The sequence below is a fragment of the Nematolebias whitei genome, chromosome 11 (assembly GCF_014905685.2).
Source record: "Nematolebias whitei isolate Nwh7 chromosome 11, NemWhi1, whole genome shotgun sequence".
NCBI lineage: Eukaryota > Metazoa > Chordata > Actinopteri > Cyprinodontiformes > Rivulidae > Nematolebias > Nematolebias whitei.
The window spans coordinates 23,131,559-23,157,603 of record NC_056508.1 but is presented as its reverse complement, the minus strand read 5'-3'; the positions used below and the strand labels follow the sequence as shown (position 1 = coordinate 23,157,603).

At 40.0% G+C, this 26,045-nt stretch overlaps 2 protein-coding genes across 3 annotated transcripts in view; one reads left to right on the top strand and one right to left on the bottom strand.

Annotated features, from left to right (window-relative positions):
• Positions 1-21,451, bottom strand: part of camta1a (calmodulin binding transcription activator 1a) — a 389,929-nt gene extending 368,478 nt beyond the window's left edge. For both annotated transcript variants that reach the window (XM_037684774.1, XM_037684775.1), the window contains exons 1-2: positions 21,316-21,451; positions 14,187-14,288 (exon numbers count right to left, since the gene is read on the bottom strand). In XM_037684774.1, coding sequence (XP_037540702.1) covers positions 14,187-14,288; positions 21,316-21,340 — 127 coding nt within the window. In that variant the 5' untranslated portion in view covers positions 21,341-21,451. The remainder of the gene's footprint in view (positions 1-14,186; positions 14,289-21,315) is intronic.
• Positions 21,452-24,226: 2,775 nt separating this feature from the next.
• dnajc11a (DnaJ (Hsp40) homolog, subfamily C, member 11a) overlaps positions 24,227-26,045 on the top strand; it is a 13,099-nt gene continuing 11,280 nt past the window's right edge. The window contains exon 1 of the mRNA XM_037684028.1: positions 24,227-24,314. Coding sequence (XP_037539956.1) covers positions 24,243-24,314 — 72 coding nt within the window. The 5' untranslated portion in view covers positions 24,227-24,242. The remainder of the gene's footprint in view (positions 24,315-26,045) is intronic.

Genomic DNA, 26,045 nt, shown 5'->3' with positions numbered 1-26,045 from the left:
TTCCACCAGGCTGAGATTTCTGAGAAAGAAACAGAGCAGAGAAATTTTCCACTTGGTTGAAATCAGTCTTAACTTCTAATTCTACTGGTCTTTGCAAAGTTTTGTGTGAATTTTGTGTGAAGAGCTGGCTACAAAGTTTTCTCTCTTCACTAACATGTCAGAGTTGATGGTACTCAGCACACAAAGTATTCTGTTTCAATTTTTCATTTCCAGGATCATTAACATCTAAACACACCATCTACCACTGTAAAATACAAACATCACCTCCTGTCAGCTGCAGAAAAGCAGACAACGCTCTTCATCTTAATTTCAATTAAAACAAGTCGTTCTCCGAACTGGATGAGTTTTAAGGAAGCGTCAATAAAAGAACATGAAAACAGGAATTTACCAAACTTACAGAAACATGGATGTTTGTAATTTTACTTTTGAAATAACGTTAAAAGGTATATGTCTGATTCCTATATATTGATATAATTTAGACTACTGGAGGATAAATTGACCTCATTTCATCAAACGAATACAAATGAATAGTTTGTATTTGTAATTATTTCTATCTTAATGGGGTTTTTTTTGTCTTTCCTTCCAGTGAAGGATCTGATCTTCTGCTCGCCTCCATTCTGGACCTGCCATTGTGTATCTGTTCCTCCTTCCTGTCCTCTCAAACCCAGCCGGTCGAAGCAGATGGCAGCTTGTCCTGAGCCTGGTTCTGCTGGAGGTTTCTTCCTCATGAGGGAGCTTTTACTTTCCACTGTTGCCTTTGTGCTTGCTCAGGATGGGAGACTACGATGAAATGAAGACTCAACGCAATCTGCTGGCTACCCTACCTCAGATAAATAATGTTACTAATTGATTTTTTTATGTGTGTGAATGTTTTTGTTCAGTGCCCTGAGATGACTTCTGTTGTAACTTGGTGCTATATAAATAAACTGAACTGAATTTAAATGAATTTAGGGGAGCATGGACAATCCCAGACAGTTGCTAAACCCTCGTCTCACTCGTCTCCCAGAGCTGCATTTCTGTTTCCCCATCCACACTGAAAACAAAACCAATTCCTCACATACTGTATGTGTGAGTCTGTGCACAGTTTCCTAAACTAAATCAATGGTTTGATACAACCTAAATTTTTATTTTTACCCATGACGCCTGCTCTGAGGAGTAGTGGGTTGAACTGTTGCGTCACAGCACAAAAGTCTATGGTTTGAATCTCAGCAGACTCTTCAGGGTTTGCTTTGCATGTTCCAGCTACCCCAGCTTCCTCCCATGGTCTGAAAATAGTGTTAGGTTTGTGATTCCAAATCGACCTTAAATGTGTGTGTGAGTGTGTGTGTGTGTGTGGGGGGGGGGGGGGGGGTAGCGGCGTGTTCCTCAGTTGAATGTGTTGCGTGGGTCAAATAATCAAAACCTAAACCTGCAAAGCTTACAAGGTTTAACTACGACCCTGTAGGTTTGAAGCTGTAAAAAAAACATAAAAATAAAAAGATCAAAATGTTTCACTGGTAATTTTTAATGTTTATTTACCATATTTTCCACCATGTTGAATTTTGATCTGGGTACTTCGATGCCTCTGGTTGCATTTTTAATTTCACAAAGTGCAAACTGTTGTCAGTGAGTGACGGCTCTGGACTGCAGGTGGGTCAGTTCAGCACCTGAACTCTTCAGTACCTGTACTCTACACTGTTATACAACCACATCAATATATGTGTTGAATTTTAAACTGTGCAGAGATACTGCAGAACGTTTGCTGCCTTTATTAAAACCAGAATGTGTGGCATCCGTAATTTCCAAAAACTTTCTCATTGTGATCTTGAGCAAGTCAAACTGATGCAGCAGTATTTCTAGATGTAATCTGTGTTTTTTTACGCTCATAGTAGAGATTTAATTGCATGGACAAACAGTGCTCATGGGATTTCAGAGCTTTTAGCTTTGATTTCATGTGTTTTAACAACCTGAGAGCCAAACAATCACAATCATCCATGACCGGTTTTCGAGCTGACGCTCTGTGGTGATGCTTTTTTCCAGTTCCCCAGAATAATTCAATTATGTTATGTACTTTAAATTGCAGCTTTAATAAAAGAATCAATCAATTTTAACAATGCCTACGTACAAATGCTGGGATGACTGCCTGCAGAGTGTTTCCCACAGTGAACCCCTCCTCATCTTTACTTCAGAAACATTCAGCCTCCCTGAGATGCTATTTTTATCCCCACTGATGTTACTGACCTGTTTCCAGCTAACCTGATTGTGAAATACCCCACCAGGTGATTTCTTTTTAAGAATTCCACATATTTCTAGGTTTTTTTGTTTTGTTGTTGTTGTTGACCTCTGGATGAATGTTTTGGAACACATTTCTGTTTGTTCAAGTTGACCAGATTTGATATAATGTCTTTGTGAAATCTCAGTTTAGTATAAGTTATTACTGGTAATAGTGTGCTTATTATGGCAACTAACACAGTGTCACAAAGCGTTAGCAAAACTACTTTAATGATTATATTAATTCCTCGACATAGTTGCTAGTTGCCCAGTCTAGATCATTTTTATCGCCAGCTGCCAAAAGGGAGAGAATGATTATTTTTTACCCATATCTTCAAGTGTGTATTTGTTTGTCTGTTAGCTACATATTTTATGAACCCATGAAATGATTTTAATGAAACTGTCAGAAAGTAATCATTGGCTGCAACTCTACAACTGATTAACTTTTAACACATAAACCACTGTAACTCAGTAAATCATACTGATACTAACCTAAAATTTGCTGCGGTAGTAGTTGAGACCGATCCCCAACAAACATTTTGAGCACTGACCGATTGTGCAAGAGCTTTTTATAACTTTGCCGTTAACTTCTTTTTTAGTCAACATTTTTCTGTTAGCAAAATATCTCATATACCACAAATTTTATTGAAACTTGCAGAAAGTATTCACTGGATATATCTAGACAACTTGTTAACTTTTTGAGTGAAGGCAATTCAAGATGGCTGCCACAGCTCATCAAATTTTGACACCCTAAAACTGTCTGCAACTCAGTCAGTTTCATAGATCCATCCATCCAACCATTATCTTCTGCTTATTCCAAAGCCAGGTCGCAGGGGCAGCAGCTTGAGCAGGGAGGTCCAGACATCTCTTTTCACATCCACCTCTTCCAACTCTTGTGGGAGGATTCCAAAGCGTTCCCAGGCCGACTGAGAGATGTAGTCTCTCCAGCGTGTCCTGGGTCTACCCAAGGATTTCCTCCCATTCGGACATGTCCGAAGCACCTCCCTAGGGAGGCGCCCAGGGAGCATCCTCACCAGATGCCTGACCCATCTCAACTGGCTCCTCTGGATGTGGAGGAGCAGCGGTTCTACTCTGAGTTTCTCCTGAATAAGTGAACTTCTCACCCTATCTCTAAGGGAGAGTCCAGCTACCCTGTGGAGGAAACTCATTTCAACCGACTGTATCTGCAATCTCATTCTTTCTGTCACTGCCTCAAGTTCATGACCATAGGTGAAGGTAGGAACGTAAACTTGCTGATAAACAGAGAGCTTTACCTTACAGCTCAGCTCCCTTTTCACCACAACAGACAGCTTGCACTGAGTCTGCAATACTGCAGACGACACCAACCCATCTGTCAATCTCATGCTCCATTCTTCTCTCACTCATGATCAAAACCCAAAGATACTTGAACTCCTTCACTTGAGGCAGAACCTCACCCTTGACCTGAAGCCAGCTATCCACCCTTTTCCAACTGAGGACCATTGCCTCAGATTTGGAGGTGCTAATTTTCATTCCAGCCACTTTACACTGAGCTGCAAACTGCTCCAGTGATAGCTAAAGTTCATGGCACAATGACCCCAACACATTATCCACAAATAGCAGAGATGGAATACTGAGGCCACCAAACTGGTCCCCTCTGCCCCCTGGCTGCAACGAGAAATTTGGTCCATGTAAAATATGAACAGAATTGGTGACAACAGACAGCCCTGGCAGAGTCCATCTTCCACCCTAAAGGGGTCCAACTTACTGTCAGTAATGTAAACAAAACTATTGCACCACTTGTATAGGGACCGCACAGCCCGTAGCAATGGGTCCCCAATCCCATATTTGCGGCACCCCCCCCACAGTGTAACCCAAGAAACATGGTCGTACGTCTTCTCCAAGTCCACAAATCACGTATACTGAATGGGCAAACTCCCATGAGCCCTCGAGGACCATAGTGAGGATAAAGCGCTTGTCGAGTGTTCCACAGCCAGGATGGAACCTGCATTGTTCTTCCTGGATCTGAGCTTCGACCAGCAATCTGACTCACTTCTCCAGTACCACTGAACAGACCTTACCAGGAAGGCTAAGTAGAGTGATGCTCCTATAATTGAAACACATCCTCCAGTCCCTGTTTTAAGAAGGGAACCACCATCCCAGTCTGCCAATCCAGTGGCACTGTCCCAATGTCCATGCAATGTTGGAAAGGTGTGTCAACCAAGATAACCCTACAACATCCAGAGCCTTAAAGAAATCAGGGTGGATCTCATCCACCCCCAGGGCCCTGCCACCGCTGAGGTTATTAACTACTTTGGTGACCTCAGGCATAGTTATGGACAAACCAATCCTGAAGTCCCCTGTCTTAGCTTCCTCCACGGAAGGGAGGAAATGAGTCCTCGTGACTCATTGAGACTAACCTGTATAAATAAAGGTTAAATGAAAAGACGCGCCGGGGAGATTGAGAAGGTCCAAGAAGCATTCATTCCATCTACTGATGACATAATCGGTTGAGGTCAACAGCACCCCACCTTCACTGAACAGTGTTAGTAAAGCGTTACTTTCCTAGCCTCAGCCGGCAGATGGTTTGCCATAATCTCCTTGGAGCATATTGATTCTCTATCCAAGGCCTCACCAAACTTCTCACACATCTGAGCTTTTGCCTCAGCAACAGTGGCCCTCTTGGCTTGCCGGTACTCCTCAGCTGCCTCCAGAGTCCCACCAGCCAACAAGATCCCATAGGACTCCTTCTTTAGACTCCTTCTTCAGCTTGCCAGCCTCCCTAACCTGGGGTGTTCAACAACAAATTTCAGGTTGGCCACCGTAAGAAGTACCAACAACTTTGCGGCCACAGCTCAAGGCAGCCACATCAACAAATGAGGTACGGAACATCGCTCACTTGGACTCAATTTCCCCTGCCTCAGCTTGGATGCAGTTAAAGCTCTTCAGAAGGTGTGAGTTGAAGATCTTTCTGATGGGTTCTTCCGCCAGCTGCTCCCAGCAAACTCTCACTACATGTTTGGGTTTACTGGGTCTGTCTGGCATTTTCCCCCATCATCTGATCCAATTGATCACCACCTGGTACTGAGTAGGTGGTAGTGAGCTCAGTTCCACTCTTCATTCGAATGTTCAAAACAAATGGCAGAAAATCAGAAGACACAACTAGAAAATATATTCGATCTACGACCTAGAATGTCCTGGTGACAAGTGGACACCCTTATGTTCAAACATGGTGTTTGTGATGGACAAACTCATGTTGCTCGTTCAAGCTGAGTCCGACTGGGCCCTATGGGTAAAGACCCAGTCACCAGGCACTCAACAATTAGCCCCTTCCCCAGGTCTGGCTCGAGAGTGGGCCCCCGGTAACACACATCTGGGCAAGGGACACTGATCCTTGCTGTTTTCTGTCTAAATGAGTCTTTGGACTTGCACTTTGTCTGGCCTGTCACGTAGGACCAATCTGTCTTGGGAGACCCTACCAGGGACAATTACAATTGCCCACAAAAGCATAGTTCCTGAGACCATCCAGGCACACAAAGTATTCCACTACTATAAGGTGACAATTTAAGGAGGAGTTTCATAGATATGGAGCTAAAAATGTGGTAGAAGATTAGCTTTATTTACAACACATACTCAAAACGTGGCACAACACAGATCTTTAAATTATAGATCTAAACATTCACATGCTGAATTTAAAAAGTCACAACGGTGTTAAACTTAACAGCAGCCAGTTGTTTGCACTTTTAACACAAACAATCAACATATTTCTGCACACTAAAAATTGTTTTGCTTTTTTGTCACTGTATTTTATATAAAATGCGTAAGGTACATACACCGTGAGTGTATTTAGTGGCAGCAAATTGCATTTGGTGTGAAACACATACTGCAGCTTTAAACTGCTGACTGCCAGTATTTAATAGTCTGTGCAATGTTCCTGAATAGCCGAATCAGTCAGCTGACCTCAATCCAACTGAGCATGTGTTTGACTTGCTGAGGACCAGACTGAGGGCAAAAAGCCTTCAAAACAAGCAAGGAATGAGTGTGGGTTCAGGTCAGGCCTGGCAGAGCATCATCAGGGCCCACGCTGTGCGGATCGTAGATGGTCACTGCAGCAACCGAAGATCGTTCACGACAAACGTCTAATGATTCAGTTTGGGAAATATGGAGTGAAATGTTTGAGTTTTAACATTTTACATTCTCAAACAACTTGTGTTGGTCGTGTCTAGCTTTAAAATGGATGAAGATGATTTTAGCTAATACCAGATGTCTCGTTGTGCTTTTTTCTGTTTAATAAATCACAAGTTTTTTAGATGTGACACTTCAAATGCTGAGGGGTTCGTCATCTCTAATCTAGAAGTCCTTGTCTAATTAAAAAGGATGCCTGTTTCTACACAAAAGCATTTCTCTCAAAGCCTTTAAACACACACACAAAAAAAGCTCTTGACATAACTGAGGTCTTCTCTTTAAAACGATGCACCTCACAGCTGTTTTGTTCTTTCAGATTCTATTTATTCACTTTAATAATATCTGAGGTGCTGTTCGTCTTCGATTTCTTCCACTGGGCATTTCCACTCATGTGAGGAAGGAACTTCCAACAAAGAATTGCTTATTAATTAAAGATCTGCCCACTGTGGAGTGGGAATTCACAACTACTGCAATTTGTGCATCAGCCAAAAACAACCCCAGGGAGAAAACCTTGGAAGCCTAATTTGGAATAAGTTTAATACAGCTTAGTGCTTCCAAATCAAATCAAATGATTAGATTAGTGCAAAAACAACAAATTACCCAGAAATGTTTTGCTTTGAAAGTTTTTTTTCTTAACCAGAAGCTGATCAGGCACTGAGAAGAAATCTGTGTTTCCTACGTGAGCAACTCTTTAAGGTTTAATATAATTTTGGAGTTTAAACAGCAGACCTAATGGCTGCTTGTAACCAGTAGTGGAAAACACAGAAAAGTGTTATTTGGTAGTAAAACACTAAAGTGCAAGACGGGCTGATACGAGGCCTTGATACATGAGAGGATGTGCTGAGCTGAGCTGGCACACTGCAGCCAATTACACTCAGGTCCTGATGAGCAAGCTCACATACAAAACGCTAAACAGGGAGGGGAATGCTTTCCAGTACAAAGGTTTGCAGCTTTTATGTTCCAGTCACAGGCCATGTGTGCGCAGAACAGTGGCTGCTGCTCCATAATTTACATCGCCCTGGCTATAAAGAGATATATTTCTCTGCTGATGTTGGGATTATCACTGATCCTGGCTGCTAAGCAAACACTTGGGCTGAATTTAAGGGTGTTTGTCATGCTCGCTTGCTCCGGCCCCACCCTAGAGATGAGAGCGAGGGTCATGAGACTGGAAAGGCTGACAAAAACAAATCTTTAATCAATATCTAAACCCTGAACGCAAAACCCTCTCTCTTCTGTCTCTGTCTGGCAGCGCTCGGGGAGTGACAGTTTTTCTTTTTAATCTGTGCCCGCTTTGTGGAGAAATTGCAAGCTAATGTTTTGGCTATAGATCACTCAAGAAATCGCCGCCGGCGGGGCATATCTAAGGCAACGGTTTGAATGCAAACACAACAGCTAATATGGCTTATAAATGTGAGGAGCAACTGTAACTGCAGCTCTACCTGAATCACCTCAGAGGTGAATTATTGGGCAACAAATACATCTGTACGGGCGAAAGCTGTGTTGACAAATATAATTTAATTTAGGATTTTATCATCTTTGTTCAATTTTATTCCTCTATTAGGCCATGACACTTTAATAGCAAATGCCACAATAATCTAATAATAAAAAAATCTGCTTTGTTTATGGGAGATTATCACAAGAATATAAACATGAATATTCTACTACTATATACTACTAAATATTACTACTAAATCTACTAATTTTTTACTACTGTACACAATATGAACCATGATGATTGATTAAAGTTAAAGTTATATTCTCAATTATGTCTTATTAAATTATATTTGTCTTATTATTAGTCATTATATTCTCAACTATAAGCATTGATGACTTCATGAGATTCTTTATAAATAAAATTATTTCAATTAGGGAAATTTTTTTAAGCCAACCTTCCTACTATCACGTCTGGTTTTGTGTCAGATGAGACAACTTTCAAAATGTGACTACAACCTGATTATGTTTTGACTGTTTTTGTCCTGTTCAGCTGTCCGAACTGTCAAAAATAATAGCTTCATCCAAACCATCCACATATCTGCTAGATCCCATCCCAACCAGACTGTTTAAAGAGGTATGTTATACTGCTACAGAATTAGACTGCTGGAGGACAAATTGGCCTCCTTTCCTTAAATGAATAATTTTCATTTGATACTATTTCTATCTTAACGTGATTCTCTATCTGCCATTGTGTATCTGTTCCTCCTTCCTGTTCCTCTCAAACCCAACTGGTTGAAGCAGATGGCCACTTGTCCTGAGCCTCATTCTGCTAAAGGTTTCTTCTTCATGAGGAAGTTTTTCCTTTCCACTGTTGCCTTCATGCTTGCTCAAGATGAGAGTTCTGTGATGGAGTTAAATTCAAAGCAGTCTGCTCCTCAGATAGTGAGACTTGGCGATATATAAATAAACTGAATTGAATTGAATTACATCTATACCTGCTGTATTTGCATGTTTATTAATTGTCAGCTGCCAAAAAGGAAAATAATAGTTTTGTTCATGTCCCTATGTGTATCTGTCTGTTAGTAAAATATCTCATGAACCACAGGACAGATTTTATTTCTGGAAAATAATCAATGTATGTATGTCAGCAACTGTTTAACTTTTGGAGCCGACCTAATTCAAGATGGCTGCCATGGACAACTGAACTTAGCCACACAAAAATGGCTACAACGCTGTCTATTTTACAGATACCGAGTTAAAGTATAATGTGGTAGTGAATCATTCCCTAAGCAAACTCTGAAAGTGATATTGCATTAAATTTGGCATTATGTGATTTTCCAGGCTTCATCAAAACAAACTATAGCTCTGTCATTTCTCATAATAAGAATATTTTAGTCCAAAAACTCAGTGGGCAATATGCATTCCTTCAGTGAATGCTATGCCTTTCTTCAGAAAAGTGAATGAGTGTGTGCTTCACCTCAGTTCTCATGTAAAAATGAGACACGTAGCAGGACATAAATGACTTTACAAAATAATAAAATTATAACAACATGCTCACATGCAGTTTCTACAGCACAGACAAAGATACATACAAAGAAAAATAATCCATGCAATGAAAAAAAAAAAAAAAAAAAAAGGACAGGTTTGGCAATTTACAGTGAGAGTATATTTTTGTTTGATAAAGTTCAGATCTCAAGAAAACGAGATGTGAAACCAGTCCAAAGTCAGCCTGGACTGAAAGCTAAGAACATGAGAAAACAAGTAGGCAGGAAGTAAAAAAAACAGGAAAGCAGAGATTTCTGAGACAAAACCAAGCAAGTGTGGTCAGCTGCTGGCATGCTGCGATCAAAAACAATAAATCTGAACGTGAGGCGTGAATGGATGGAGAGGAATCCTGCGGGAGGATCTGCTGATGGTTTTTTGCTTCACAGTTGGATAGTTTCCTGTGATTTGCTTAAATCTACAAAATTCTTCCCACAAAATACGGAGGCATAAAACGATTCGGCCAAATTTTCAGTAACAACTAATTACAAACGCAGACTAAAGATGAATATTTTACAAAAAAAAGGCATCAGTTTTAAGAAGACATGCTTGTCTGCTACAAGTAAGACGACTTTTATAACCGCTCGGTGTTTTTGAGTTTGTTTTTGAAGGTTTTTCACGCTTTCTCCTTGTAAAGAAGTGCCATCTTGCCTGCGCTGCCCTTTTGAGGTCTGCTCATTGATTTTCAATTACGTTTAGGTTGGGGCATGAGGAAGGCCATGGCAACACCTTCACCTTAAGGTGCTTCAATATGTGAATGGTGATGTTTGTTTTACAATTATAGCACTGTTGTAGAAAGCATCCTTTTCTTAGAAGTTAGAAAATGTGGTTGTTTAACCACCATTTTCTCCTTTATGTGTCTGAACCTTTACTTTTATCCACAAGACTGATTTCTAAACTGCAGCAGGCTTGATAAAATGTTCCTCTGCAAAGCTTTAAGACTCGAACTTGGTAAGGTGTAACTTTTATTTCCTGATTATCACTTACCACTGAAGGCGTTATAATGTTTTTTACTTGTGTCTGAGTGTGTGTTTGTTAGTCTGTGCGGGGCTATCCAAATCACGGTCCAGGGGCCAAATCAGGCCCACGGGTGAGCTCAGTTCGGCCCACCAAGGGGTTCATTTTTAAATAAAACTAGATTTTAAACCATAAAACAAACTTATTTAATGAGAATAACTGCTGGACGTCCGGCCTCTGAGCTCTTGGCTTTCAGTAACTGTGGGCCCCTGGGCAGTTTTGTTAAATAGCCCTGCTATAGTGTTAGCCAAATATCTTGTGGACTCCCGAACAGATTTTAATGAAACTCAGAAAGTAATCACTTGATGTACGTCCACAGCAGATTTACTTTTGGATTCAGTCCCGACCAACTTGGAGGGTGCAACCAACTGAAATTGTCCAGTAACGGCTATAGTTCAATCGATTTAACAAATATTGAGTTAAAATTTAGCATAACGGTAGCTGAGAGTCATCCACAACGCATGCTATGAGTGTAAGAGCAAGCACCATGTTGTGTTTAAGGTTCAGTCAAAACAGCTACAACGCTGTCATTTCTCAACAAACCAGGATCTTAGAGCAGCCGAAGCTGTTCAGCTTTAGCAACCTTTTGAACGTTTACACTGTCTTCTTCATGCAAGCTTTATTTATACAGGTTAGTCTCACTGAGTCACAAGGATCTTCTCCTGGCTGAGCTTTAAAACAACACAATTTACACAATTCCTGATTTATTTTACACTATTGACAATAGCTATGTTTACATGTGCAAAATTCTTTGATCGGACTGAAATGTATTTGGATAAAATACAAATGTATAGCTTACATGAGCACAATCCGTTCACGACGAGCGTTTACATGCATAGAATAGAAGTACTGACATGTGCAGAGTGGTAAACTCTCCTTAAAAAAAAACACAGAAGAAGTTCCACTTCTGTGATGAACGTAAACAAACCTGAGCGCCCAAAATGGACCCGCGCCAGGTTGTAATGATGGTGGAGACGTTACTGCACTCCCTGACTGAGCTACAGGTGATACAGATCATTTTGAGCTCTTTCTAAGTTCCTAGTAGAAATGTTGTGTCGTTCATGAACCAGTTTTGCTTCCCCGACACATTAGCATCTAGCCAGGTGGAAATACGTGAGATAGACACAGGTCGCACATGCGCAGTCAGGTCAGTTTTCCACGATCGGAATAAAATGATCAGATTAAGTGTTTACATGTACACTGTTCAGATTATGAATCAGCATAAACCACCCCTCTCATTCAGATTACAAATTCATTCGGATCGAGCTGAATCAGCAAAGAATAATCCGAACAGGGTGTTTACATGACGCATTTTTATTCTGAATGGCCATTTAATCTGATGACTTGTGTCCATGTAAACATAGCTAGTGATGCTGAGAGTCCATTCTTCTCCATATATCCTGCTCCCCACGTTCCATAAGAACATAGAGGGGAGGATGTAGACCAGGGCTATTCAACTAAATTACTCAGGGGGGCACAGTTACTGAAAGCCAAGAGCTCAGGGGCTGGACATCCAGCAGTTATTGTCATTAAGTTTGTTTAACAGTTTAAAATCTAGTTTTATTTAAAAATGAACCCATTGGTGGGCCGAACTGAGCTCACCCGTGGGCCTGATTTGGTCCCTGGACCGCCAGTTGAGTAGCCCTGATGTAGACCTACCGGGAAACCATTTATGTTAATGGTCTGGCTTGTATCATGCTGGTGTGTTAAAAGCAAACACAAACAAAAGGAACACTTTGTGGCCCCCGGCGATAGCGTCTAGAATGAGTGTTTGACCTGCAGTGTGCACACAAGCTGCTGTAAGAGACGCCGAGTGCTTTTATTTCCTTCCATACTGATGACGGTAGTAGCAACATGCTGGATGGAAATCCACGAGAATCTTGCTGGACACGGTTTCCTATTTGTTCTACAACTGGACGAGACGTGCGCAGGTTTGCAGCTGTTGCTGTTTCACAGCCGTAACATTTACACTTCATCGGAGGAAACAGACGACAGCTTTTGTTTCGACATCACAGAGTAACGCAGCGTAATAGGAGAGACTGTCAAAAAGTCAGACTGCTAAACAAAATAAAATTCCTCAGGCTTATTACTGGAAGTTCAGCAAACATGCACACATGGTTAACTGCCTGCAACAAACTGAAAATGACTCTTTATGTGTTCTCGGCCCTCGCCGAGCTCACCCATCCATAAAAATCCCATCTCAAGGAGAGCAGAGGTGAGGTCTCGCTTTCCTCTCCTGCTCTTGTTCTTTTTTTTTTTTTACTTTCTCCATCTTCCTTACAAATGCACACACAAAAGAGCCCTTTTTTCTGTATCATAACTACTCCTTCAATTACTCAGACGATTACTCAGATCAATGGTTTGCCTGCCTGTATTCAAGAGTGTCCCCCCGGTAGGCAGAAAAAACAACATTTAAAAAAAAAGCCTCCTGGCTGAATGCATTAAACAGAGTGTGTGACACGGGGACAGGATAGTGTAATACCACGCAATAATACGAGGGAGGGATGCAAGACTGGCAAAACGTATTGTCAGTCAGAGCTGTCACACATGAAGGGGTAACACCAAAGTCTATCAACGACGTATCTGTTACAGCGTGCAACCCCGCTTCATAGATCTGCACAAGCAGTCCCCTGCCATTAAGTCTCTCAAAAAACGCTCTCTGGTAGAAAAAAAATAACAATAATAGCCAACAACCGGGTGCAGCGGAGCTCTTCCAGTGGCAGACGTAAGGAGCCTAACAAGGGGTTGAGGGTGATTTCATGCTCTCTATTTAAAAAATGACAATACATGAGCGCACTTAATTACGCAGTCTAGTCTAGATCAACAGTCTTTCCACAGCGGTGAAGAGACTGGTGGATTCATTAAGAGCAAAAGCTCTTTTTTTTGTGTGAGGGAAACAAGCTGCTTTACAGAGGAACCGTGTCTCATGCTGGAAAAAAAGAAATAAAAGACCGAAACTGAAAATCAGACGAAAGCGAGAGAGAGAAAAAAAAAAAAAATCATCAGAAAAAAGTCAAGGCTTTGGCCTATATTTCTGATTTGTTTTGATGGAATGTAGCGTCTGCGCGGAGGACTCTAAGTGCAGTGAAGCGAGTCGTAAAAAGCTCTGTGATGCTGCTTCACCCTCGTTCTTTGCCCCTTGCTCTGCAATCGTCTTGCATGTAATGAAAGACAAATATTAATTCAGTTCGAATGTGAAGGAACGTTCATTTACGAGAGAAGCAAGAAGATTTTGCTCACGCACAGTAACCAAATGATCTGTGACGGGTGTTTTAGGAGCCGTATTCCCTTTTAGAAGCCCTCCTCTGCATTTTTACCCACTTTTCTTCAAGAATAATCTGACTTCTGTAAACATAGTAATATTTTCTGGTTCTCTTGTTATCTTGAGGTGATTCCCACCCAACCGTCAATTGCAGCTTTTGAGAGAAGCAGACAAAAGGCAAAGACAGGGCCATAATTGATGGCTCAAAGCTCAAGCTTTCTCTCCGAGGGTCTGCTCAGGTCCTGATCCCCTGGCCTCAACCTGAAACAATCACTCTTAGTTAACGACAACACTTCAGCTATCGACAGCGTGATCCTGTAAAGCAGACACTTCAATCAACAGGAGCAGCCGCAGGAGGTGTTGTGTTGGAAGTGAATAAAACAAGGAATGGGAAGGCGGCGGGGTCATGGGGACGGATGAAATCAAGAGGTAAACAAATGAATTGATGAATGAATAATAGATTGGCCAGCTAGTGGCGACTTGCAGCAGCGATGCAGTATTAATAACTGACTCTTACTGTTCGTCTCTGTGTCATCACTGATACTCTTAGGTGGACCGTGGCCAGCATAACACACTGCTGATCTGTACATTCGATCCGGATTACGAACTTTCTTCAGTCCTTCAGGAAGCAAAGAGAAAAGTAGAGAAAATCGAGCAACAAGAAAACATGCTACCACCCTGTGACAACTGAGAACAGTCCCCATGCAAGCAGAAAACTAGACAGTAGATTGAATTACGTACACAAGAGCTGTTGGGCAAGATATCACGAGAATAACAGCAGCTGGAAAACTTTGGGAGAAATTTTGAAAGGGTGCCAGTACTGCTCAGAATTCGATTTTGTAAAGATCTAAAGTAGGAAAAATGTAGGGATGCACGATATTATCGGCATGGTGTCGGTATCGCCCGATATTAGTTATAAATGTGAATTGATGAATGAATAATAGATTGGCCAGCTAGTGGCTAGTGGCGATGAATAGGCCTGTCACAATAAACAACAAATCAATTAATCGCATGATAAATGAAAATGATCGACCTCATTTTCTTTTATCGACTTTATCGTTTCTTTGTCTCGCTCTCTCTTTCTACTGAAGACACTGGATGACAAAAGGCTCTGGTGCTCTTCACTGACCCCTCCCTTTCTCTTTTCTCTTTAAAATCCATTTTAATCGTCCAAAATCGCATATTTGGATCGTTAAAAGCAGCTAATCTGAGAAGCTAAGCTACGAGCTAAGCTAACAGGCAGACCTCGGGAAAAAAAACTCCATTTTGTCGAAGCTCCAAAATTCACGGTTGAAACCCGTGCCTTCGTGTAAAAAGTTGTGTTTCTCTGTAAAAAGAAGCTGAGAACTTGTTTACTGATTTTTTATTAAAAGCTTTGTGTGAAATATGTTATGCTAAAGAGCTCAAACCACACTGAGCGTCTTCCAATTTGAGAACCGAAGAGAGACAGCCCATGTCACGTCAAGGGGCCTCCCTCCCATTTTTCTTAAAGAGACACACTGCTCGTTCCCTCACTGTCCATCCTTCGGTTCAAACAGTCTTATACTGCCATTCGGTGGTCTAAAAAAGGTACTACACGCAAACCAAATATAACATTTCTTCTTAAATTTGACAATAATTACTAATTATTGTCAAATTTCAAACAATATTATCATTTATCGCAATCATTTCTGAGAATTAATCGCCCAGCAAAATTTGTTATCGTGACAGGCCTAGTGATAAAGGTAAATATCGGACATTCCATCATAATAACTCACCGATATAAAAGGCTTCTCTTTAAAGTTCACGTTTAATTTAAGAAACTGTCAAGTATATCTATTAATGCACTACTACTTGTGCACTTTTCACTTGTCGCTTGTGAACCAATTGAGTTTAGATTTGTGAAAATTTACAAATTTACACTGTTCAAGTGTTGTCATTGTGTTAGAGAGAGTAAATGTCATGCATAAATTTGACATTAAACATAATCCAAGTTGAAGTGTTGCATCATTTTCAACCCCTTTTTGGCATCTGCATTTGGTAGCAGGCCAAATTGACAAAGACCATGCAGAATAATTTGTGTTAAATCCACAGGAAAAAAAAAAAGTTATGCAGTCTCTGTAAGTAGATCTAGGGGGAAAAAATATTGGTATTGGTATCGGTTATCAGACAAATAAGATTTAATATATTGGCATATCGGCCAAAAATAATCCAATATCATGAATCCCTATGAAAAATGCTTACATTTTGGTTTAAAAACTATACAAGAAGTATCAACAGAAGCAAGATGATTAAGAAAAAATGGTAAAGCTGCTGCTGGTGACACAATAGGGTCACCGTGGTAACCACAAACCTGTGTCTGTCACTCCCTGACTGCCTATTTACGTGTAATGACAAGCAGACAAAAACACACTAAAAATTATGATTAACAGCTGCTTTGCAAAAGCTATAAGTTGGATTTTACAAATTCCTAAATTGTGAGCAACACAAGACGCTGATGGTTACGTGAGTTGTTATGTTTCTACAGGGTTTTATGAGGCAAACAAAACAAATTAAATACACTGACAGGGTTTGAGGGTTTTTCAGCAGTGAGAGACACGCTGAGTGAAAGAAGTGCCTACATTCTGATGGATCATTAGTAAATGGGCCCAAAAAGCTGTTTGAGTGAAAACAGTTTATTCGCAAAAGTTTAAACATTTTAAAAGTTTAACCGTGTGATATTCTGAAATCTAAATTGAAATTCACAACAAATATTAATAAGAATAAGTTAAAGCTATAAAAATGCCAGGTCAGTCTGGCAAAATCCAATTTTCTATAACCTGTTTAAATGTTGAATAAAGTTTCTACTGTGAAGTGTCTGAGCTGTAGAGGATCACAGAAATGTCCAATCTATTTAGCCAAAATTCCAATGAAAGTAATTTGTATTTTTTTTTAATCAGTTTTAAAATTAATTTTCAGCAATTTCAATGTATGTCTTCTTTCATCTTCTTCTTCTCTCGGCTTTTCCTTCTTCAGGGGTCGCCACAGCGAGTCATCCTCCTCCATCTCACTCTGTCCTCTGCATCCTCGTCCTCATATTTCCCCCCATATTTTCAACATGTCTACCTATTTATAGCACACTATACTAGTGAGTGAGCATGAACTATTGAGCATGCATCAGGATATACAAGCGATTGATCCGTACAGTTTGACATATAATAGTAGCATTCACACTATTGTGATCCATTTTTTCTTCCGTATGTTTATCAGCATAAGGGTGCTATGACTTTTGGTATTAGTGCAACTTTAGCTTTTTGAAATATTTAGCCTTTTATGACACTTTTTTTTCCTAACAGAAAATGAATTCAGCTTATTTTAGATCTTTCAAATCTTTAGATCTGTTTACATTTTACTGCTCCTTTCACATTTTGTTCTGGTTCAGCATCTTTCAGCCTCCTTGTGAGAATTTATACTTTTTTAAGCTACTTTCAGCTAATTTCAGCTGATTTTTATGGCGTTTTGTGCTCCTTTCAGATTATTTTGGTTAACTACAATGTTTTGTGCTTCTTTTAACTTCTTTCTGCTGATTTTAGCTTGTTATGCTCCTTTCAACTTATTTCTGCAAGTGTCACCATTTTCTGCTATTTCAGCTACCATTTAGCTGTTTTTATGCTAATTTTAGCTTTTTTGGTTAATTCCACATTTTTTGCACTAATTTCAACATTTCTTAGCCTAGTTCAGCAAAAATGTGCTCTCTCCACTTCCCTTTGGTAATTTAAGCTTCTTTTTGAAAAATTTTAGCTACTTTTCAGCTGTTTTTTGCTAATTTCAGCTTTTTTCACATAATATCCACTTTTTCATGCTCATTTCTGCTTTTTTCAGTCTAATTGGGTAAATGTGTTCTTTCTGCTTTCTTCTGCTAATTTAAGCTTGTTCTACCTTTTCATGTAGTTGTTTTTTTTAGCATTTTAGCATTTTCCAGCTAATTTCAGCTGTTTTCAGATAAATTCAAGGTATTTTTTGGTAATTTCTGCCACTTTAATCCTAATTAATTTATTTCTGTTGATTTCTGCTCCTTTCAGCTTTTTTCTGCTATTTCAGGACCTTTTTAGCTGTTTTGTGCTAAAATTAGCTTTTTCAACTAATACCCACTTATTTTAGCTCATTTCCGCTCTTCCCACTTCCTCCTAGGAGTTTAAGCTTCTTTCCACCTTTTCAGCTACTTTTCAGCCTTTTTTTGTGCTAATTTCAGCTTCTTCTTTTTTTTTTTTTAGCAAATTTTCTATTTTTTGTGCTCATTTCTCCTTATTTAAATCTAATTCAGCAAATATGTGTTCTTTCTGCCTTCTTCTGCTAACTTAGGCTTATTATTCAATTTCAGCTACATTTCACCAGCTATATTTCAGCACATTTTAGCTAATTTCATCTGTTTTTCAGCAAGTTCTTTAGCAATAAGCATTCACACTGCATTTTCGCAGGAAATGCAACTTATCTAGTTTGCTTTTTTATTTTGAAGTCGTGCACCAGAATACAGGGCGAAACTTTTTAATGGAACAGCAATAAAGATGATCCAGTGACGATGCCTTGGCGTCCTTAATGAAAACAGCTGACAGGAGTTAAAGTTAAATTCTCCAGCAACTGAATAATATTATCCCTGCGAGGAAAAATAATCAGTAACGAGGGTCACTGTAGCTGCGACCCCGGTTGATGCAGGTCAGTAGCATTTCTTATTGTTCAAGTGTTAACCTGAACGATTCGGTCCGATCAATCAGAGGAACGCAGTCTGTAAAGGTCTATTACGTGCAGGCAGCATCCATCCATACCGCACTGATCCAATTAAAGGGCCGAGCAATAACGCAGCACCTGATACGTCACGAAGCCGAGGGAGCGAGACGTCCGACGTCGTGAGATTAAAATTCATCCCTCGTTACGGAACAGCAGGAAAATATTTACACCTTTTTCTGCACCGGCGTTTTGCTTGTAAGCTGATGACTGACTGTGTGCTTACTTGATGTTTTGCTGCCGCTTCACCCAGAACTTTGAGTGAAATGATAACATCAAGAAACTTGTTGTTTTTTTTTCAGCTGCACTCGCTTGAATGTAAAAGAGATGAATTACGTTCTGTGGAGATCCGAGGCCTGCGTCACGTTTTAAAGAGGCACCCTCTGATGACTGTTTCTGTTGTCACTGGAGTCCCGATGTACGCAGTCGAGCACCTCCATGATTAGGATAGCATCTGCCTTTTAAGAAACGCAAGAATGCTGCAAAGTTTCTCGAGCTCGCAGAAAAAGGAAAACCCAGCTTCAGAGGATTAATGAAAAGCCCAGGCTTGTCTTTACAAATCCTCTTGTTTCATTTCTCACATATGACTCATGTAGTGAAATATTTGTATAAGGCTCTGCTCTGCTAGACTTTTAGGACTGCAGGCAGTAGTTTCATCCCGAGCGGTGTCATTGTCGGACATATCAAGCCTGTCCTCTCAGTGCCCTCCTGGCCCTTTAAAGTCACACACACACACACACACATACAGTTTTTAGGAAGTGTGACGAGGGAGTAAAAACAACCCCCCACCCCCAAGGGCCAAGAGGCTTGGGAGAAATACTCTTCTGAACACTGTGAAGTAAAGTCTGGGTCGTGGCCTCCTCACGTATAAGACCTGCTAACCCAACGCTCCACAAGGACAAACGGTAGGAAACGATGTCCTGCTCTCTGTGGCCGCTTAACGAACAGGTGCATGTTGTGCAAAATAAACTGGATCGTTGAAAACCCACCAAGACCAGCCACAACCTGACTGGAAAACTAGACGTAGGAGCAAAGATGCACGAGAGCATAAAAGTCTTGAGTTTGCACTGGACTTTGGCATTTACATAAAGGTATGAAGCCCAGTCTTCATCTCAGTGCTCCCTCCTCCTTCTTTTTTCCACTGACCGGCCTCACAGGAACACTGAAAATAACTTGACCTGCTCAGCAATGGGACTTTCAAGTCAGGGTTTTCAATGAGAGGAGCTGCGTGCACGGGAGAGGCCTGACTGTTCTCCACTACAACCTCATCTGTGTGGAGGAATACATTTAGGACGGTACGCCACAGTGAAGTCATTACTATCACCAAACCAGATGTCTTCTTCTGTCTTTCCTTTCTGTTTTGGTCATAGCCCAGACAGACAGAGCTCTGGTGTAAATGTGCTTCTTTAGCTCAATAGCACCCCCTGGTGGGGCTCGCTTTAGTGGTTGGCACACTGACATCCAAACCAACTAAAATCCCAGGGTTTTATCTTTTTTTTTTCCTCACATGGACAGGGACAATTGAAAAGACGACATGGAAAAAAAAGGGGGCTTTGCGTTTAAGGTTACTGACACCAACGTCTGAAAGAAGTGTCTAATTTTGGAAGAGCGCAACAGAGCACGAGGAACGGCTGGAGAACATCTGGAGCCAAAGATTTACTGTTTTCTCTCACGCCTCGATTTGAGCAGTGTCACAGACGAAGATCCCTGTTCGGCTTCGCTCTTTAACTAATAACGTGAATCAAACACGAATCCAACTAAAGCAAAGACACCGGCGCCTCAGTTTATGCTCCAGCACAAAGTTGGACAAACCTGATTGCACCAAACAGATGTGAAATGCAGCTTAACACGTAGATTTTTAGGGCTATCTTGCAAAGAAAATCTATTTGTAACATATGCATACAGTGCAATCAGCTAAAACCCGTAAATAGCATCAACTGTAAGAAAGCATGCCCTGCTTCTGAAAATGATCTCTTGTAGTTTCTTGCATTTGCATGCAGGCGTTATTTAATTACTCACCCAAGATTTCCATGGGCCCTTTCAGAGACAGAGAGCGGATCTCTCATGCATGTGAGCTGCAATACAATATTCCACTAAAGAGGAAATAATTAAGTCGGGCGCCTTTGCTTTTTGGTATTAAATCAGCTGAGAGGAGAGGAGGGGGTCATCACTCTGTGCTGGAGTAAGGCTGCTCTCCATCCTCCCTGCTTCCTCTGGTGTGATGGTATTTCATGCCTCTGTTTCACACCAAATATAGGCCAAGAACTCCTGGAACCCATCTCAGTCCCTCACTTTAAAAAAAAAAAAAAAGCACATCCCTTAAGATCAGACACGCTGTCTCAGAAAATCTGTCGCTCCGAGGAGGAACTGAACGAGCCGCTCCAGGATGGTGATCATGAAAAAAAAGCAGACGTGTCTTAATGATTATTTCAAAACAAGCTGGGGATCAACTAACACAGCCCGGGTTAGAACGAGGGAGAAGTTAGTCCATGTTAGTCGCACGCTATTAACTTAGCCTGGTTGTTAACTTGAACCGCCTGTTTGTTTTTTTAGGAGAATCCAGAGCTCAATAAACGCCACTTTTACCACGCGGACTATTTGTCCTCGCGGCGTGTTTTTAAACGTGCTGGGAATAGCTCGAATGCGGGCTAATATTAGCTGGCTAATGATGTCTCCACGTTCCAGCTGCCTGTATTCGGAGGGAGAAAACAGCGGAGACGTTTGTTTGTTTTTTGGTTTGTTTGTTGTTTTTTTTTAACTGTACGTGTCTCCACTTTCCCCCCCTCGCGCTCGCGCCGTCTCCGCGCGGAGTTGCCTCAGCGCTAAAGATTAAAAAAAAAAAATAAAAAAAACGCCGCCGCGGTTTAGCTTTAGTAGTTAAATTAATCCCATTATATTTCTCTTACCTTCCGGCTTGTTTTCGGCAGCCATTTCCCCTTCACGCGCAACATCCTCCTCCTCCTCACGACCGTGGGTACCACGCGCGTGCACGGCGAGGACAGCACGAGGAGGGACGCGAGCGGAGAGCGGCGGCGGTCCGACAGAAGCGAACTTACCATTGGCTGTGAGGCGGTGACTGATGGACGACACGGCTCCTTCAGCAGCGCTGGCTTGTTGTTGGTGTTAAAGCAGACCAGAGGCAAAGATGCTCTGACGTAAAGAAAGACACGAGCAGGTGAATGAAATAAAAGAAGCTTTTCTTATTTATTATGTTTTTTCTTTTTCCATCTAACTTCTGTATAATTTGTGTTTTGGTTAGCCACTCACAGCAAAACAAGATGGCTGCGGTGGCTTTTGTAACTTTTGTACTTTTTAAAAAACATTTAACTTTATTTCCAAATGTTTCCCCCAAATAGAAATACACTGAGATCCTTTTAGCTTAATATTCAAAAGCAGAGCTCTGAAACCCGCTCCAGCGAAATTGCTCTATTTTGCTATGTCTGGCTTTTAGCTAGCCTTTTGTTGTTTTAGCTTCTGGTGACCCCTTTGATACTTTTTGCTAACATTTTGCTACATTTCACTTTTAGCTAACCTATTTATTTGTTTACCTACTGTTTTTTTGTTTGTTTGTTTTTTTGCTACTTTAGCTTTCATCTCTAGCATTTAGCTAGCTAGTTGTAATTAGTGGCATGTAGCGTTTAGCTTTTGTTACTACTTTTAGCTAGCCTTTTGGTACTTTCCTCAGTTGTTTTGCTACATTTAGCTAAGCTTATTTTTGCTATTTTTAAGTTGCATTTTGCAACTTTTAGCTTCATGCAAGCATTTTACTACATTAACCCATCATTTTGCTACATTCAGATTTTAGCTAGCATTTTGTTACTTTTACCCTTTGCTAGCCTTTTTGTAGTGTTTCTATTGCTAGCTTTCATATCTCTGTTTTTTCTTTTATCGTTTAGCTAGCCTTTTGATACTTTTAGCTATGCATTTGCTATCATTTTGCTAAATTTAGCTTTTAGCTAGCCTCCTGTGGTTTTAGCTTCTAGGTAGCCCTTTAATACGTTTTGCTATTATTTTGCTACATTTTACGTTTAGCTAGCCTATTTATTTGGGCTCACTTTGCTACTTTAGCTTTCATCTCTAGCATTTAGCTAGCCTTTTGTAATTAGTGACATGTAGCTTTTAGCCTTTTTTACTACTTTTAGCTAGCCTTTTGGTACTTTCTGCAGTTATTTTGCTACATTTAGCTTAGCTTATAGCTAACATTTTCCAACTTGTAGCTTCATATGAGTGTTTATACATTTACCCATCATTTTGCTGCATTAAAATTTTAACTAGCATTTTGTTACATTTAGCGTTTGCTAGTCTTTTTGTATTTTAGCTTTTAGCTAGTGTTTTTCTATTGTTAGCTACTTTTACAATTTAGCTAGCTTTTTGGTACTTTTAGCGTATAGCATGCATTTGCTATCATTTTGCTAAATTTAGCTTTTAGCTAGCCTTTTCCTATTTTTATTGTTCAGCCAATGTTTTCCTACTTAGTACTTTTACTAGCATTTTGCTACTTTTGTTTTTTAGCTAATGTCTTACTTCACTTAGCTATAAAATCTCAGTTTCATCTTCTTTAGTAAATTTCAGCAGTCATTCAGCGCTCAGCATCCCCACTCCATTTTCACAGAAAATGTGATTTTTCTAGTCATTTTGAAAAATGTTTTTTTTTTTTTTTTTTATATCAAAGTAAGTTTGATCATGTGAATTAATGGAGATTTAACCCATCAGTGTAGAGACAACACAAACATGAGATTTAGTATCATATAAGTTCAGTTTATGCTTACCATTTTACTTTAATGGTCATTTTACTGGATCTATTTAGGATGTCCAAGAAATCACAAGTTCATAATATTAATTTTGGTCTTATAATTGTTTTATAGAGTCTGTCACCAAAGGAGTGGATTGTTTGTCATTCTTCAAAATGAGTTAACTTTACGGCACCATAATGTTAGATATTTCCAAGTGTGGGTCCCACCTCTTGTGATTTTAGCACTGGCTGTACCACTCTCAACACAATAACTGTAGATTTTGTATTAGTAGCCTATTTGTACAAGTTACGTTTTGTTTAAAAAACTAATTAGGGATTAGTTATGTATTTATTCAGTGTAAAAAAGATATGGTATATAGGGCAACAGCTGCATGGCTGTTTATGAACTTTTTTAAAGTGCTGGTTCTGTATAAATAAACCTGAACTGAACTGATTCTGTTATTAATGTTTAAAGCTAAGTATTTCAATCCCGTGTGCCTAACAGTAATATGTATACTTAAAATACGTAGTGATGCAATGAAAATGTGGAATCTAAAGCTTGTCTTTTCATCACCAGCCACAGAGAAATGTTCTGCTGACCGTCACTACTGAGCTGTTGTGTGAGGATGTGGTGCTGAAAGAACAGCTCCCCTGCTAACAGAAGGGTCCAGTCAGACAAAACATGGTGTCCCCGTGAAGACAGTGAAACTAATAAAATGCACAATATATTTACATTGGTTTGTTGTTATCATCTTATTGCTTCTAGCTCAATATAACAAAGTCAAGTTCTCTATGTTAAAGCCTAAATGTGTGATTTTTAAATGTAAGCTTTTTATACCACCCTATTGCACTTTATCTTCTAAAAATCCACCACAATTTATTAAAGAAGCATCAACTTTTTTTTGTTTTCACAATCTCTTTAGAATAAACGAATAACAGAAACTTGATATTTAAAAAAAAAAAAAGAAGTAATTTCCAGCTTCCACAGGAGAAACGACTGTGCTGCAGTGGCGCACCCCGGCCACAAGGGGGTAACAGAGCGCGCAGATGAACCTTTTTGTTGCGTTTTATGGCACGAAGAAGAGATGACCGGGCGAAACCATGGCGTGCGCCTTGGACGAGGATGAGATCTGCAATGATGATTACTATTCGCTTCTAAATGTCCGAAGAGAGGTACAGCATGTCGTTTTAATGTAAAGAGATACCTGTGACGTTACATGTGTCGACTTTTCCGCGTTCGTTCTCGGGTTGATATTAGCAGCTGCTTGTATAATTAGATGTAACTTTTAACAGTGACCCTCGACATTGAATGTGAAGTGTCACTTTTTTTAAAACCAACAAGATGCACTGCAAACTAGCGTTACAGTTTTATCGTGGTCGTGTATGGGCTGAAGATATAAGGTCTGGTGTTGCTGTTGTTATTTTCTGTTTAATTACGAAGGTGCTTGTGGTTGTTATGGGATGTGCTAACTTAACTAGCTAGTGCTACATCTCGAGCTGTAACCTGCAAGTAATGAGCTTATACTGTAAATCTGAGTTTTTACCGGTGGGCTCGGCTGGTTTTCTTTCTTCATCGTTTTTATTTTTTTTAATTCACGGCATCGAGTATTGGGTTGACAAGATATGCCTTTACCAAACTAATTTAGGTTGTGGCGCGTGGTGGCAGTGTGTTTATGCTACAGAGTTCAGACTTTGTGCTTATCTTCAAGTGGGGGACTGATGTTATTTTTAAGGCTTATGTATCAAAAGAGTCCCAAACAAAGATGTGCAGGACAATTCTGCTTTAAGAAATTATAATTAACATTTTATTTATATAATATGATTTTCATTCGCTGATATGAGTAGACATTGCAACTGGACAAGAACAGGGTTTCCAGAGAAAACCTGGAAAATGACTTTCACATTTTCCAGATGGGAACCATAAAATCAGAACATTTAAACCCTGTTCTGCTGATTATAAGATGATCTTCCAGAGATTTTGACAGGTGCAGGTATTAATGCTCATATTCTAGTATTCATGAATCCATGTTTTGCTTCTACAGTGTACAGAGTACATTTATTCTTGGATATCATGGCTTTTTAGATTGTGATGTTATAATTATTAAGTATGTACATATGTTACAGTATACGTACTGTCATCTCGGAATGACACGAACTGAAATATCTTCTGGAATTTCAGGATTTACTCTGTAAAGTATCAGGGAAAACTCAGGGGATTTTGTTTTTATAAAAATGCTGGAAAGCCTGAATAAAAATTTGATCAAATCATTGAGATTTTTTTTTTTTATCTTTATTGTAAATAATGAACATATATGCATATCTGAGGAAGATATGACTGTGCGAGAGTATCTGTATATGTATTTTTTGCCTTCTCGTGTATGTCTCAAAGCATATTAACCCAGCAGAGTTCTCCAAACACTAATAAACTCCCTGTCAGAGAGCAGCTTACTGTTTTTGCTGTTTAGTGAAATATCACAAACCTAGTCTTGTCTGCTTCATTCGTGGATGTAATCTGGGTTAAAATGCCTCGTTGCTTTTTACAGTGTGGACAGCAAAGCTCCTGATGTGTGCGCTGCTTCATATTTCTGTCTTTTTAGCCTGACGGTACTGATTTACTCTACGATCTTTAAAACATCATCCCTTTGTCCGCAAACTGAGCTCACTGCTTTGCTCTTGGAATCCGTAAACCAACACTTAGAAGTTCATGGCTCGTCAAAAACTCTACATCGTCTCGGTCTTTGTTTTTGTTTGGCTTTACTGTGTTGTGTGTGCACACAGGAAGCTGATGAAGTCAAGATCCTAGAGTTTGCCTTTAAAATAAAAGCACTGCAAAAGCCAGTTTCAGTATAAAAGCAGAATGATTTAGGTTTGGTTTCTGATTTTCTTTGACCCCCCCCCCCCCAA